The 17,078-nt window shown below is 50.0% G+C and overlaps 1 protein-coding gene across 1 annotated transcript; it reads left to right on the top strand.

Moving 5' to 3' along the window:
- Positions 1-14,549: 14,549 nt before the first annotated feature.
- Positions 14,550-16,694, top strand: LOC119283845. The gene is made up of 3 exons (XM_037563228.1): positions 14,550-14,961; positions 15,211-15,254; positions 15,892-16,694. Exons 1-3 carry the CDS (start codon positions 14,832-14,834, stop codon positions 16,099-16,101), a joined length of 384 nt encoding a protein of 127 aa, XP_037419125.1. The 5' UTR covers positions 14,550-14,831; the 3' UTR covers positions 16,102-16,694.
- Positions 16,695-17,078: the final 384 nt, after the last annotated feature.

Genomic DNA, 17,078 nt, shown 5'->3' with positions numbered 1-17,078 from the left:
CGGCCCCGCCGCCGGGAGCACGCCGGCGCCGCCCCGGTCTTCCCCCCCTCGGAGAGCTCGAGCTCCGGCCACCACCACCATCTCCGGCGCCGGCCATCATCATTTTTCGCGCCGATGAACAGTGCATGAACAGTGCCAGATCCAGATCTAAAACCCGACGGTTGACTTTTCCCTCCAAACCCTAATTTTTTATGCCTACTTTGACCGGCCGTATCTCCGCATCCATAGCTCCGTTTTGGACATATAGTATATCAAAATGTTCGTCTCGACGAGTACATCATTTCATTCCATTCCATCATTTCCATTTGAGTGCATCTTGATGCCTGAAATGCTGCTAGAAGGAGGCTTCGTGAGTTAATTGTCAGATCTGCTAGTTCATCTTAGACTTTTGTCATTTTTGCCATGATTATTGTGTGCATGCTATGCCTGTGTGTCCTTCATATGTTTTGTTAAGGATTTTGTCATCTATCCAAAGGTGCAACCCATGCATTTTTAGGATGTGTGTGGTGACTTGTGCAAGCTTGCAAAGTGAGGCACCCGGTAAATCTGTTTTCAGGGACTTAGTAGTTTTCACTAAGTCTGGGATTATTTAGTTCATGATGCCATATGTTCATGTTGTTTCCTAGTGATCCGTGCCTCTTTTGAGGATGATTAGTAAAGGAGTTTTGTTAATAATGTTATGCTCTATCCATCCATGTCTTTGTTTGCAATTATGGAGCCCCCTAGCTTGAGTCAATCGAGCTCTGCTTTTGCTTCGTTGTGAATCTGGGCAGATCGTCAACTCGTTTGCGATTTTGCCGATGTTATTATAGTTGATCCGTGCATGCTATGCCATTGTTCTTGCCAAGTATAGCTAGCATTTTGTGTCTTCTTTATGGATGTATACTTGCCTTGCCATGACTTGCACCGTAGTGAGTGCATCGAGCTCGTTTACATGCCTTCGTGAGTTATATTTCAGCATGTCTCAGTTTTCACTAAGTCCGAAAACTGATTGTGTTTTAGCTATGTTCATGTGCTTATTAGTATATTTTGTGATCCCTTTTGGCCCCAGGTCACTTAGGGACTTTTGTTAAGCTTGTTGAGTAGCCCCATGCCATGTTCTTACTTGCCTTAATCAGGTCATGTATCATGTTGTTTTGCTGCTCCGAAGAGGGCTTCGTGATCTGAAATTTCAGACAAGTGTTAATTTCACTAAGTCTGGAATCTGTTTTGCATTTGCGTTTTTGCCATGCTTGTTTGAACCTCATAATGGATGAATTGGCCGTAGCTCAGTGCTAGACTTTTGTTAAGCATCTTGTGTACATCCATGACATGCATTTTGTTGTCATATTTGGTGTCTGTAGCATGTTCATCTCATTGCATTTAGACGCCTACTTGCTGTAAATCGCAGACCGGTGTATATTTTTGAATCGCTTACCATTTCCAAACCGTAACTCCGATTCCGATGATCTTTATATCGTTTTCAAGCAATTTCATCTCATTTTTCCAGTGGCACCCTTGGAATTCCAAGTTGAGGCCAGGTTCATGCATTTCCTGTCATATCTTGCATTTTGCATCCCGCATAGCATATCATCACTCCATCATATTGCTTGTTCTTGCACGTTGTTGATTGTATCCTTGTTGCTTATTTGTCTTGTTTGGGTAGAGCCGGGAGACGAGTTCGCTACCGAGGAGCCCGTTGAGTTTGCTTTCGAGGATCCAGTCAACTCTGACAACTGTGCGGGCAAGATGATCATACCCTCGAAATCACTACTATCTTTGCGATGCTAGTTTGCTCGCTCTTTGCTATGCCAATGCTACGATGCCTACCATTTGCTTGTCAGCCTCCCAATTGCCATGTCAAACCTCTAACCCACCTTGTCCTAGCAAACCATTGATTGGCTATGTTACCGCTTTGCTCAGCCCCTCTTATAGCGTTGCTAGTTGCAGGTGAAGATTGGAGCCGTTCCTTGTTGGAGCTTTTGTTTACTTGTTGGGATATCATTATATTGTTATGTTATCTTAATGCATCTATATACTTGGTAAAGGGTGGAACGCTCGGCCTCTCGCCTAGTGTTTTGTTCCACTCTTGCCGCCCTAGTTTCCGTCATATCGGTGTTATGTTCCCGGATTTTGCGTTCCTTACGCGGTTGGGTTATAATGGAAACCCCTTGATATTTCGCCTTGATTAAAGCTTGTCCAGCAATGCCCAACCTTGGCTTTACCATTTGCCACCTAGCCTTTTCTTTCCCTTGGGTTCTGCAGACTCAAGGGTCATCTTATTTTAACCCCCCCGGGCCAGTGCTCCTCTGAGTGTTGGTCCACCTGTCAGCTACCGGTGGCCACCAGGGGCAACTCTGGGCTGGCCTACCCGTACCTAGGACAATCTGAGTGTGCCCTGAGAAAGAGATATGTGCAGCTCCTATCGGGATTTGTCGGCACATTCAGGCGGTGTTGCTGGTCTTGTTTTAACCTGTCGAAGTGTCTTGAGTTACTGAGATACCGAGTCTGATCGGAACGTCTTGGGAGGAGGTCTATTCCTTCGTTGACCGTGAGAGCTTCTCATGGGATAAGTTGGGACTCCCCTGCAGGGATTGAACTTTTGAAAGCCGAGCCCGCGGTTATGGGCAGATGGGAATTTGTTAATGTCCGGTTGTAGATAACTTGAACCTTAATTAATTAAAATGAATCAACTGAGTGTGTTACCGTGATGGCCTCTTCTCGGCAGGGTACGGGAAGTGGACACGGTGTTGGAGTAATGTTTGCGCAGGTTGCCCTCTAGCTTCTCGCTCGTGCTTTGCCCCCTCTTCTCGCTCTCTTTTGCGAATAAGTTAGCCACCATACTTGCTAGTCGCTTGCTGCAGCTCCACTCATATTTTACCTTGCCATACCTTTAAGCTTAAATAGTCTTGATCGCGAGGGTGCGAGATTGCTGAGTCCCTGTGGCTCACAGATTACTATTACACCAGATGCAGGTCCAGGGGATTCCGCTCCAGGTGACGAGTATGAGCTCAAGTGGGAGTTTGACGAAGACTCTCAGCGATACTACGTGTCTTTTCCTGACGATCAGTAGTGGTGCCTAGTTGGGGTTTGATTGGGACCGTGTCGCATGTTGGGTTCTCTTCTATTTTGGCACCGTAGTCGGGCCATGAGTGTTTTGGATGATGTAATGTTATTTATGTTCTTGATTGACGTGGCGAGTGTAAGCCAACTATGTTCTCCCCTTTATTATTCATATTACATGGGATGTTGTGAAGATTGCCTAACTTGCGACAGATGCCTTTAATGCGATTATGTCTCTAAGTCGTGCCTCGACACGTGGGAGCTATAGTCGCATCGAGGGTGTTACAGTACCGCACCTGATGTGTGCCTTGCCACATGTCTGGCAAGAAGGTGCAAAGGTGATCTAGGAGTGGATCACCAAATAGCGGTCAAAATTATCCTTAGAGGAATAAGGAAATGTTTCTCGGTTATGGAGGTGATAAAGAGTTCGACGTAAAGAGTTACGTCAATGCAAGCTTAACACCTATCCGGATAGCTCTGAATAGAGATACCGGATACGTGTAATGGAGCAACAATTTGGAATAGCTCCAAGTGGAACGTGGTAGCAACATCGACGATATGACATAAAGTTTTGCGAAATACATAGGGATCTGAATATTGCAGACCCTTTGACTACAACCTCTCTCACAAGCATAACATGATCAAACCCAGAACTCGTTGAGTGTTAATCACATAGTGATGTGAACTAGATTATTGACTCTAGTAAACTCTTTGGATGTTGGTCACATGGCGATGTGACCTGTGAGTGTTAATCACATGGCGATGTGAACTAGATTATTGACTCTAGTGCAAGTGGGAGACTGTTGGAAATATGCCCTAGAGGCAATAATAAATTAGTTATTATTATATTATATTTCATTGTTCATGATAATCGTTTATTATCCATGCTATAATTGTATTGATAGGAAACTCAGATACATGTGTGGATACATAGACAACACCATGTCCCTAGTAAGCCTCTAGTTGACTAGCTCGTTGATCAATAGATGGTTACGGTTTCCTGACCATGGACATTGGATGTCGTTGATAACGGGATCACATCATTAGGAGAATGATGTGATGGACAAGACCCAATCCTAAGCCTAGCACAAGATCATGTAGTTCGTATGCTAAAGCTTTTCTAATATTAAGTATCATTTTCTTAGACCATGAGATTGTGCAACTTCCGTAGGAGTGCTTTGGGTGTGACAAACGTCACAACGTAACTGGGTGGCTATAAAGGTGCACTACGGGTATCTTCAAAAGTGTCTGTTGGGTTGGCACGAATCGAGACTGAGATTGCCACTCCATGTAACGGAGAGGTATCTCTAGGCCCACTCGGTAGGACATCAACATAATGTGCACAATGTGACCAAGGAGTTGATCACGGGATGATGTGTTACAGAACGAGTAAAGAGACTTGCTGGTAACGAGATTGAACAAGGTATCGGGATACCGACGATCGAATCTCGGGCAAGTATCGTACCGATAGACAACGGGAATTGTATACGAGATTGATTGAATCCTTGACATCATGGTTCATCCGATGAGATCATCGTGGAGCATGTGGGAGCCAACATGGGTATCCAGATCCCGCTGTTGGTTATTGACCGGAGAGTTGTCTCGGCCATGTCTGCATGATTCCCGAGCTCGTAGGGTCTACACACTTAAGGTTCGATGACGCTAGGGTTATAGGGAATAGATGTACGTGGTTACCGAATGTTGTTCGGAGTCCCGGATGAGATGCCGGACGTCACGAGGAGTTCCAGAATGGTCCGGAGGTAAAGATTTATATATGAGAAGTCATCATACGGTCACCGGAATAATTCGGGAGGTTACTGGTATTATGTTGGGACCACCGAAGGGGTTCCGGGGGTCTACCGGGAGGGTCCACCTGTCCCGGAGGGCCCTATGGGCTGTGTGTGGAGAGGGACCAGCCCCTTAGTGGGCTGGGCGCCTCCTCCCCTAGGGCCCATGCGCCTAGGGTTTGGGGGAACCCTAAAGGGGGCGCCCCTTGCCTTGGGGGGCAAGGCAACTCCCCTGGCCGCCGCCCCCTCCTCAGATTGGATCTGAGTGGGCCGGCCCCCCTCTCCCTTTCCCCTATATATGTGGGGGGTGAGAGGGCAGCGGTACCCAAGTTCTGGTGCAACCCTCCCCCTCTCCCAAGTCCTCCTCCTCTCCCACGGTGCTTGGTGAAGCCCTGCAGGATTGCCACGCTCCTCCTTCACCACCACGCCGTCGTGCTGCTGCTGGATGGAGTCTTCCCCAACCTCTCCTTCTCCCCTTGCTGGATCAAGGCGTGGGAGACGTCACCAGGCTACACGTGTGTTGAACGCGGAGACGTCGTTGTTCGGCGCTTAGATCGGAATCAACCGCGATCTGAATCGCTGCAAGTACGACTCCTTCATCTGCGTTCTTGCAACGCTTCCGCTTAGCGATCTACAAGGGTATGTAGATGCACTCCCCTTCCCCTCGTTGCTAGATTACTCCATAGATTAATCTTGATGATGCGTAGAAAATTTTAAATTTCTGCTACGATCCCCAACAATAACTTCACATACTGTAGCTGCATTTTTCTCATGTATACATGCTATAGCTGTTAATTTCGCTCATACTTCTAGTACTTCTCAAGCCCCTGAAAAGTTTTTTACCAGCCGAGCGAGATCGCATGTGTGTGTCTTTGACCCACACCTGTGTTGGGAACAGATGGATCTAGAACGGTCAATCCTAAAATAGTTTGCCCTCCCTGTAGACTGCAGTGATTCGTTGGTGAGTACTCCCTCCGTCCGCCAAAGAGCGTACGTCTGGCTCCTGATTTTTTCCCAAAATAAGTGTACATCTGGCTCCCCTGCTGGTAATTTTCCATTCACCCCCCTGGTCTACGCCTCGAGGTCACCGCACCGAGCGACAACCCAATCCTCTCGTCCTCCCCCAAATCGAAGCCGGTCTTCCTCCTCTCCCCCAAACTCTCTCCCTCCCGATCCAATCCCACATCACAGAGAGTCAATCATCCAATCCAACGCCATTGCTGGTGATGCAAAGATTAATGGCAGCCGGTCCATATAAGCTGCCGGTAGGGTGTGCATCAAGCCGCATCCATGGAAGGCGGCGGAGGAGAAGAAGCCGGCGATGGCCAGCAAGTCAAGGCCGTCGCGACGGCCGGCGGCGGAACACGCGGCCGTGGCGGATCTGGATCTGGAGGCCCTCGCCGTGCTCTGGCAGCCAGGTTCCGTCCTCGTCCGCCCTCAAAGACCAATCGGGTTCGGCGGAGCGGCGTCGGAGCAAAAATTTCCAGGTACCTAGAGCTGGTAGATGGAGCAGGGGTTGGCGGTGAAGCCGGTGTCGGGCACGTAGGCACTGTACCCTGCGGTGGAGCGGCTCATGGAGCTGGGCAGGACGGCCCGGCGGCAAGTGCTGGGCAAAACGGCGCACCGGCAGGTGCCGGGCAAGCTGGTCTTGGAGCTGACCAGGACGCCGTGGAGAAGACAAGCAATTCTACTACTCCGTGAGTACCAGTAGCTCTGTAAGTTTGGCGATGCAAGCTGTACTCCGTGAATGAATAATCAAGTCTTGGTCTCTAACGTTGAGGCTTGCATGATCCGTTGCAATACAACGGTTATCTTGTCAATTAGTCCGGCTTTAGTCTGGCCAGATGCAAATCAGTTTAATCTTGTCAAGTATGAAAAGTAGTTGGCTGGATGCAATCTAAGTGTGGCTGCATATCACTGCAATCTTATCAAGTAGGTTGGCTGATGCAATCTTCGATTCGTACTATGGTTGGTAGATGACAGTGTCGTTACAATTTTCGGTTGCATAATTTGTATTATGTTGACGAACAAACAATAAGTCCTGGTCTTTGAAGTTACAGATGCTAGATGTTGGATATGAAAAGATCAATTTTGTGCATACTAAATAAATGGTTGGATAAATAATTTTAACCCAAAGTCCAGCATTGCAAAAGTACAGCATTGCACCACATCTAATATTACAACTCCTAGTCGGCTAAGGCCTGCGTGATGCTCTCATATAGTTCGCGATCGCAGTCACATTAGGAAGATTTCCTGCTCGTTCTAGGCCATCCTTGTACATGTGAGGGATCTTGTAGTCGTTGCCTCCACCTCTTTTCATGACCTCAATTAAGCAGCTTTGTAGTGTTAGGAAAATTCTGTTTATCTTATCAGCATCATAGGCATCATATTCATGATGCACATTGTTTATTAGCTCATCTAAATTGTTAGACACCAGCCTATCAGACATTGACTGTAGTGAAGAAAATAGGCCAAGGTCTAGGATATTCATATCCGGTGAGTTCGAGGGCTGTTGCATGAGGCGAATATCAAGCCTAGTTTGGGCAACTGCATTAAGATAACCTGGATCATTACTTGGGACATGTGAGGGCGCATTGTCTTGTTGGATCCATATGGTCTCACCTGCGAGCTCTTGAGGCCAAACTGCTTGAATAGCTGGTAGCACCTTTTGAATCAAAAAGTGCCTGGACGTTTCTGTGTTAACTGAGATTGTTTTCATGATTAGTGTCCCCCTTGGACGGTAATCACTTTTCCTTGGCGCTGGCTCCTACAAACAACAAAGCCACTCAAGTTAGATTAAGTACTGATGTGCATAATAAATAAAATAAGTAAAGGTTAAAACTCACCTTTTTGATAAAGGGCCAAATGCATATCTTTCCATCGAAAATGCAAATACCTTCTGCATTGTATCTAGGCCTGGCTATAGCAACCAAAAACATGATTTTGCCAATGGAGTTCTTATTTTGCACAGTCCTATGCGGGTCTTGTTCTGATGGCAGCTTGTAGAATTTCATGGTCTTCTGAGTGGTGTTAAACCACTTTTCATCTATATGGATTATATTCCGCATATCCCTGAACGTGGGCCTATTTTACAAACTTTGCTAGTCAAACATAGAGAGACAAAACTGCAGCCTAGCTTTTTGTTTGCTTCCTTCAAATATGGTTTGAGTGAGCTTGAATGCCTATCGAGCAAGTCGTCCGTAAACATCTTATGTAGTGTGGTCTTCTTCACACCCAACGCTCTTGCGAGGCTGCGTATAGTTCTCCTTTGACTCCGAGGAATCTCAGCAACCATACTGAGGTCAACTACAATCCTTTTGCGCCCACAGTTTTTCGGCTTCCTTGATCTTACATCAACGGGTACACCTTGTCGAAGACACTCCTTCACTCTCCTCCAAACACGTCTGACCTTGTGCACTGAAACATGGAACATGTTTGCAACTTCTCTAGTTGTGGTCTTCTTTAATTTCCGATTGACACTTCTTGCTAGCAATTCTTCACAAATACCAGTCCTTCGCAATTCTGTTAAATTCTTGTATTTGTCTTCATCATGAACTTGCTCATTATCTTGTTGCTCTTGCTCCACATCCATGTCTTCTTCTGGTGCTGAATCGTCAAGCTCTTCTTCCTCAAATTGAATCTCTATATCGCCTGCATACACACCATAGTCATCCTCGTCAACTTGAAGGTTCTGTAATGCTTCATCCATTGCTTGCACTTCCTCTTCCATGCTTTGGAAAACACCACCTTGGTCTTCAAGTTCGTCATCTACAAGATGTGGTCATGTGAGTAGTTGAATAAGATTTTAATTAAACATAAATTTATCTTACTTACCCGATTCATCCGATTCATGCAGGTCCTCTTCTCCTTGAGCAACATCAGCCTCATGTTCATCTTCTACCTCAAGACATTGCCCCGTGTTTAGATTGAAGTGACGTGCGGGCTGGAGTTCTTCATGCACGGTTTTGAAAATCAAAAGTCATAACACAGGTCAAGATTTCTTTTTGACAAATTTAACTATGAATAGAGAATATTTTCTCGGTCTTGGCTTTCTATAACAGGCACTTTTGAAAATTGTTTGTCTTGTCGCTTGTACGTTGTCAATGTAGTTTCAACACAAATTTATTTTACTAACCTGATTCATCCGGTTCATGTAGGTCCTCTTCTCCATGGACAACATCGGGCTCATGTTCATCTTCTACATTAAGAAATACGTTTAGATCGAAGTGAACAAGAAGAAGGATTGAACAAGAAGAATTGAATAGATTAGCAAGGAGTACCTGGGTCCATGTTTAGATCAAAGTGATGTTTGGGTTGGAGTTCTTCATGCAAGGCAGCTCCATCTTCTTCTTGTACAGCTTGCTCATCCAAGGCAGCTTCATCTTCTTCCTGTACAGGTTGCCAATTGAGATCAGGCAACCTGCCATCTTCTTCCTCTCGCTCATCTGGTGCTGCTAAGTTCAAGTCGATGGCCATGGCTAGTGTGTGTGTGTGTGTGGTCTACTGTTTGGTCCATGTAAGCTGGCTTTGTAGCTGGGATTAGACCATTGGTCTCCCTTCTAATTTTTGTGGCGCCAAGTACCTTTGTTGTTTTACTAGTACTATAGCCGTTGGAGGGAACAGTGAAAGTTGGAGTACACTTGCTGGCGGGAAGCCATTTTTAGTATTTGGATTCCTTTTTGCTTGTTTGCATTAACTGCACACTATAATCGAAACAACACAGCCGCTGTCAGCTACTTAAATGAGGAGAGTAAGGGGTTTTATGCAAAAATGCTTAATTTGTCTTCAAAGTGCCAGATGCACACTCTTTGGCGGACGGAGGGAGTAGGGCCATAGAATGGCAGATGGTACCGAGTAGCTAGCCTTAATCGCAGGTTCACACGCTGGCAGAAAAGCTGATGAGATTAACTAGAGTGGATCATGGCGACGGGACCCCAGGCCTGCCCCCCTTTGGAAAATCTGTCTGCTACAACGATGGACGCCATCTCGCATGAAGCCGCCCACATGCATCTTATCCGTCGGACTTGCGAGCCCCTGGGTGAGGCGCCTAGTGCGGGTACTGTGCCAGCAAAATTGCGTCCATGTCTGGGTTTCCCTGGATGAAATTCAGAAAATGCGTTGAGAAAGAAGAAGTACGCCTTTTATTTCTTTAATCCTCTGAAATGATCACCTTCGATGGAATACTTGCAGCGCATAGTTTTGATGTGACGAGACCTCCATTTGGAGGCACAATACTAGTATTTTTTCGGTTCATAGTTTACCATCAGATCGTCGGCTCTCAGGAGTTCTTGCCATTATTGGGAACATACATACATAATGTGCAGCTATCCATGGAGATTGAGACACTGAGACTTAGCAAAACTGTTATTATACAACAAAAGATCTCATTTTAGCGACTAAAAGAGTCTGTAGGACATTGTCACCGCCTGCAGAATTTCACCGTCCATTGTTTGCAGCACACAGCGCGCGCACACGAGCCACAGAGACGGAGCAAGGCACTAGTGCTACCACTCGATCAATCAAGAGCGACGCAGCGGCGAAACAGTAGGCGGCCAGCGTGTCGCTACCACCGCACGCATAGTGAAGCCTGCATGCAGTGAGCAGCAGGGGAAAGGAAAACAGCAGCATGTGGCACTGTTGAGGCACATGACCTTCCCTTCCCTCCTCTCCTCTCCTCGCCCATGGAGACGGAGACGGAGCAGCTGGAAAGAGACGGGCGGGCGGCCAGACAGAGATGCCTTTCCGGTTTCCAATCTCACCGTCTCTGAGACTGAGACGTCGACGCGGCCGATGGATGGATGGATCCATCCCGAGTCCAGTCGCGGCCGATGTGACCCAACCTTTGCTCGTGGCTCCGCCTTTAATTCCCCACTGCTCCCCCTCTCAGTCTCACCCACCGCAATGTTTACCGCTTCCGGCTTGCACCGGAATTTTACTGCAGCTTCTTGCACGGTGCCGGCACCGGCCCGGCCGGGCTCGGCGCCGGAGGGCACGCGCGCCAGCGAAGCCCGCGGCGTGCATGCATGGATCATGGGTGGATGACGACATGACGTACAAGGTCTCTGCCTGCGGATCCCAGCATTTTCAGATTACGAGGCACCGGAACACGAACCGGGGCGTCTGTCTATCTATCCGCGTCGACGACGCAAAAGCATGGTAAAGCCACTGGGGGAAGCTTTGCATCGTCTGCCTGCGCTGGGTGTACTGGGAGTGGTGGTGGAGGAGAAAGCTAGCTCAGTACGTACGGGGCTGGCAGGGCATGGCCGCGCCGGTGAGGGAGGCGCAGTCCCAGACCGCCATGGATTTTACTGCTGCCTTGCACGGAGGCGACACCGGCCGCACTCAGAGCCGGAGAGCGCGCTGGCGCGGCCCGGTGCATGCATGCATGCATGCACAAAGTCTCCTCGGAGTCCAGGCGACGAACCCGAACCGCGGCATCCACGACGACGCAAGTACTCCATGATTTTTACTGCTGCGCGCCTTGCACGGAGTATGAAAAGAGCCCTGAAGCATGCATGCATGCGCTGCGCTGCGTGCGCTGGGAGTTCGAAGTTCGAGTAGTGGCGTGGTAGAGGAAGCTACGTACATGCAGGGCAGGGCATGGCCGGGCCGGGCGAAGGTGAAGGGACAAGACGGCGTGTCCGGCCCGGGGGATTCCTCTCTGAAGCTGACGAGGCTGCTGCACCGTCCAGACCAGCCAGCCAGCCAGCCAGCCTCTTCTTTCTCGTCGCCGCGCCGGGTTTGGCTTGTTTTTCTTTTGTTTTCCGGAGCTTGAAGGCTGGGATTCCCCCTCTTGACTTGGAGGGAGCCATCCAATTATTTGGCCGTTGAGCTTCCCGCCGTGCATGCATGCATGCACGGGCTGGCCGGGCGCAGATCCTCCCGGTCGGTTCGGATCGAAACGCCGTGCCACCACTAGTTGTTGAAATGGCATGTCACTGTGTCACACACCTTACACGCAGGGTGACGACGTGATGGCTAGACGGCTAGAATGTACTCGCCAGGGCTTCGCTGGCTAGCAGTAGCTTGTGCAGTGCGTGCTACGCTACGGGTGTGGTGTCTGATTGAGTCCTTCGTCGACGAGACCTCACGTAAACCAGATGCTTGCCTCCTCTTCCTCTCAATCGGGACCTGGCAATGGGATCGTCGAGTTAGCTGTCTGGAACTTTAAGATAGTTGTGATGGCAATGACGGGGTTAGGTTCTTCACATTTCACATTTTTTGTTAGGGTGTGGCTAGGTCTAGTTGACTGAGACTTGACGAAGCCTAAGTCAACTAAGATTTAATAAAACTGTTTTTATATACTATTTTCTCTATCTAAAAAAATAAGTGTCACTGATTTAGTACAACAATTTATATGAACGTCAACAAAGTCCAAATCCATCGCGGTCTGCACCACATCTGATTACCAGACAAAAGAGAGCCCACCTGAGTACGAGGGTTCCCAGGAGCACACCAGCCAGTTTGACCAACATTAGCACACCACCAAAAGAGAGGGAACCGCCCGCGTACTCGGCAGCGTCTCCCTCGTCTCCACAGCGGTGATGGTTCACGGCGGAGGAGGAGAGGTGAACCGAGAAGCCGCCAAGGTCTCCCCGAAATAATCCGATGACGACCCACGTGATTCCTGGCGATAGTTAAGACACGAGCCAGCCAGTGCATGCGCGGACGCAGAGGCAACACATGAACTCCTCTGAATCATAGAGCTGCAGAACGCTTGACTCCCGGAAGTGAGGACCGGAGGTCGGCTTTGTTGCCACGGTCGACGTCTCAGTCTCGTCTCTCTCACTGGACCACCAAAGTAGGAGTGGGAGTAATTAGCCATGGCACAAAACTCTGGGCAGTGGAGGAGTGCCAGTGTTTCTGCACGCACGCATTGCAACATTTCTGGTGGTCCTATCCTGTATCCTCTCTCTGCCTGCTTGCTGCCCATGTTAATCTGTAACGAGCCGTACCGATACCACTACAAGCTACTACGACCAAAGAAAAGAAAGTAAAAAAGGAAAAAGATTGCTCTCAGACAGAGCAGCCCCATTTACCAGCGACTACACTTACTTGTATGATGCCAACTCCAACGCACGAACCAAACGAACGTCCGTTTGGTCCCAGTTTCGGCTGCGTCCGGCCGTGCGCCCAACAAGCGGAAGCATCTGGTCCACCACGGCCGGCCGGAGCCCCTATGTGCACTTTTTTTACCACCGAAAATACATTGCTTTTATTTCATGAACAACATTTTGATACATTGCAGTACACAATTCACTAATTCTTCGCTGAAATCAAGATAAAAAAACAAAAATCGCAATTTGACATTTAAAAAAATATCCAACTTTTGTAACTGCTCCCACTATTTGGATTAATATCTTCTCTACGTCTTCATTGTTAATCTGCGACTTCTCGAACTTGCACACTTCTTTCTTCTACGGTTCTAAAAAAATAGACGTTGCTTCGCATCTAATCTCATCCGTAGCCTCTATTCTAGAAAGGAGTACTGGAGCATCTATAAAATTTCATTCTATCGATAGATCAATATATTCTTCTTCTCAATACCAAAATTTGCATCCATCCTACATACAAATTTGGCAAACAATGAGCTACCGAAATTGCGCTAAATCCGGTGAACATCCGAATCAAAAGAAGCACATACCCCATATTTTTGCACTTGAAGAACACCCATCCGCGATGTTTTGGCGTGATAGAAACACGGCGCACGACCTTCTGCGGGTAGTCGTCGCATTTATTACCGACATCAGTGAGCCGGCGAGCCGCTGGGCCAACGCCGAGCCCGGGCTACGGCCAGGCTCGTCTTTGCCGGCGAACTGCCGACAGGATAGATCCGAGCGGCTAGCCGCGCAGTCAGTATTTGCATGCGCCTCGGAGGCGTTGCCTTGGCTGTGTGATGCGGTAGCTAGCCAATCCATGGCAAGCTGCACTCGTTGGTGCCCCGGATGCGCCAAATCCCGTCGCCGAAGTTCTAGCGGTTGGCCGCCTGCGTTCGGGCGAGAGAGGCACAAATGCAATGGTCATGCTTGGGGGCGGGCGGGCTGGACAGGGAGGTGGCCGGGAAAATGGGCGGCGGCTATGGCAGGGATAGGGGCGGGGGCGGTGGGAGGGGGAGGGGAATAGAAAAAAAGGCGTTTGTGTCACCGACGGGGGGCAGGGGAGAACAAGGGCACACGTCCCGTCCGTCCGCTCGTGTCCATTTTGACGCAAATGCAGTCTAAATTTAGGCCGGTAATGGGTTAAAAGCGGACAAAAATGAACGTTTATCCGTTTACTTTCTTGCGTTGGGCCATGTCCTGCGTCCGTCCGTTTACTCTCATACTGATGCTGCCAAACTATTTGGGTCGTGCGTTGGAGTTGACCTGATACCCTCCCGTGAAAAGAACATGACTGATGGCCACAAGCCCTTCCCTCTTTTTACCGGTGTCCGGAGCTCGACCCCGTCTAGTAGTACGCCACGCTGCTAGTAGTAGTAACTTTGTAGGTAAGCACAATACTGCACAGCTACGTACTAGAGTACTTAGTAGAAACCTTGTAGGTAAGCAGAAGTGGCATGGTATCGCACACGCCAAGATTGGAAGCCGTACAGGTAGTATACGTGTAGGTGAACGCACATGGCGTACGCCGTACTTTGTGCGCGCCCGATATTAAAAGTTGGCGACCGCGCCTGCCTCCCCGCCAGCTACCGGGTGTGTGCATACATGCAGATGCGGCCAGCCATGGGTGGCCACTGACTGACAGTGTCGACTCGAGTCGGCATATATAACAGCTGCTTAGAGGAGCTGGGCTCCCAGATGCGATGCAGCCTGTACAGTGCCCCCACAACCGCACCACCCCGCCCCCGCCCTCGTCCCCGTCCCCGTGTCTTCTTCTTCCTCTCGCCTAGTGTGTTGGCTTCGGGCTTTCGCCTTGGCTAGCTGAGGCGGAGCTTCTCCCTCCCTCCCTTTCTTCCTTCCTTCTGAAGACCAGGAAACTGAAGGTAGCTGGGCTGCGGGTCTGGCAATGCCGCCACCCAGGGGGAGCCGGCCGGCGGGGTGCAACGGCGGATCTATGCTACGGCTGCTCGTCGTCGCCTCCCTCTGCTGCGGTTGCTTCGTCGTCGGGCGCTGGGGGAGCGGCGTGCTCCGGCCGGGTAAGCGATGAGCTGGGCTAGCGGGTGTGCGTTCCCTTGTGTTGTGTTGGCAAAGATCTCTTCATCTTGCGCGCGTTCGTGCTTGTTCTTGGTTTCTTTCCTTCTCTTTCTTTTCTGCTTGCTACAGCTGCAGATCTGAGAAGAGAGCGTAAAGCGTAGTATCATACACTTGTTTTTTGAAGCCTCTATATGATGATGATGCGAGGTGTTGTAGTGTGTTGTTAACTCGTTTCAGTTTCCTCTCGACAGATTCTGGGAGGATGGCAGGAGCAGCGATCTACGCCGGTGATCTGGTGAGTTTGATCGATCTTCTTGTGTTGAGTCTTGAGTGTGTTAAGCTCTAGAGTGTTCCCCTGCTAGCTAAGCTTAGCTTCTCTGTTCATGTAAGAAAAATCTGTGGAGAGCAAAGCAAACAAAGATGCCGTCCATCCTAGCTAGATGTCGCAAGTTTTCATGTTTGGCTTCGGCCGATGCGTCTGACAAAGGCACGAATCCAAATCACACGATTGCGACTTCGCCGACTTGCGCAACGATAATCCACCAGGATGCGTCAAAATTAAGGACGCGGACCTTGGCTAGCTAGGGCCAGCGCCGCCGTCTCGTCGGCGTCGCTCGCTGGTCCCGTCGCCGGCCGCGGACAGCGACCGCCAGCCGGCCAGCTCACGGCGGCGTACGGCGCACCTGCTACTGCTAGCTTCCGACAGGCCTTCCACGGCGCGCGTCGGGGACCAGACGTCGGTCACGTCGCCGAGGTGGCGACCAGACGTCGTCGCTCGCTGCCCGTACGACTTTTGCGTAGCAGCACATTAACGCCGCGCGCACGGCCGGGCGCTCGGACCACACGCGCACGTACTACTACGTGCTTGATTGATTGCGCGGACGCGATATTTTCAGTCGTGAGCTAACGAGCAGTTTCCATTGGTGTCGCAGGACGGCTACCACCATGGGGGCGGCAGGCGGCGGCTGCTGGCCGGGGGCCCCGGCCCCGGGTCGCACCCGCCGCGGTGCACGTCCAAGTGCGGCAGCTGCAGCCCGTGCGTGCCCGTGCACGTGTCCGTGCCGCCGGGCGTGCTGGTCACCACGGAGTACTACCCGGTGGCGTGGCGCTGCAAGTGCCGCGACCGCCTCTACATGCCGTGACCACCGGCCGCCGCCACATGCAGCCCGCGCGCGTCGGTGGCCTCGGTCGAACGTCCGGCGGCGGGAAGAAGACGCGGCGTGTAGCGCCGGCCGCCCGGGCCGGCCGCCGAGCGTACGCGGCCGCATACGTACGTACTGTGGCCGTGCCGTACAGGGGCGCGCACCGTCAGTGTACATGTATGTATGACAGTGAGTGACAGACATGGGTGGTGCTGGAGTGATGGATGCACGTGGTGGGCTACCGTGGCATGGCAGGGCAGGGCCGGCCTGCATGTGTAGCTGTGGACGGTGCTGCTGTGCACTGGCGGAGCGTGGACGTGGTTGGGCAGCCCCGGCGCCATGGACCTACCGGGGGCGGTGGCGCAGGCAGGCAGCTCCCCCAGGCGCCTCGGCCTCTTTGCATGATTTTCGTGCGTGCCATTCAGTCATTCCTAGGCACTGAAATATACTACCACATGGCATTTTCTCTTCTCTCATCTTAGTAGGAGTATTTCGCTATTTTGTGTTGCATCCATCAGTCATGACTTTCTTCGTGGGGGAACATCCTTCAACGATTCTACAGTGTACGTAGTAATAATACTGATAAATTATAGTAACGTGATGTACTTTCTTTTTTGCGGGGTTAGTAACGTGATGTACTTGATGGGGAAGACGACAGGCTCGTCAACAGCGCGATTGTGCAGTGTTTCCGACTTCATTTATTCTTGTGTGGGAGGACATGCATGTCCTGAAGCGGCCAACGATTCATGTGCCCACACTGTGCGTGCATCCATCTTGAAACCCTGGGTCACAAAAATAAAGATGTCCCGGAACATCTTGCCAGGTGCCCCAAGCAGCAAAATAAGAAAAAGGTTGTTCAACTAAACAAAATTGAGTATCAGCACAATGCTAAACATAACCAGATTATGGTAATCCTTGTACTATTTAGCTTCCATTTCCCCCCATTTGAGCCATGATGTACCTTGCGTTAGATTTTA

The sequence above is a fragment of the Triticum dicoccoides genome, chromosome 1A (genome assembly GCF_002162155.2).
Source record: "Triticum dicoccoides isolate Atlit2015 ecotype Zavitan chromosome 1A, WEW_v2.0, whole genome shotgun sequence".
In the NCBI taxonomy this organism is placed as follows: Eukaryota; Viridiplantae; Streptophyta; class Magnoliopsida; order Poales; family Poaceae; genus Triticum; species Triticum dicoccoides.
The sequence above is the reverse complement of the archived record's forward strand: the minus strand, read 5'-3'. Positions and strand labels throughout refer to the sequence as shown.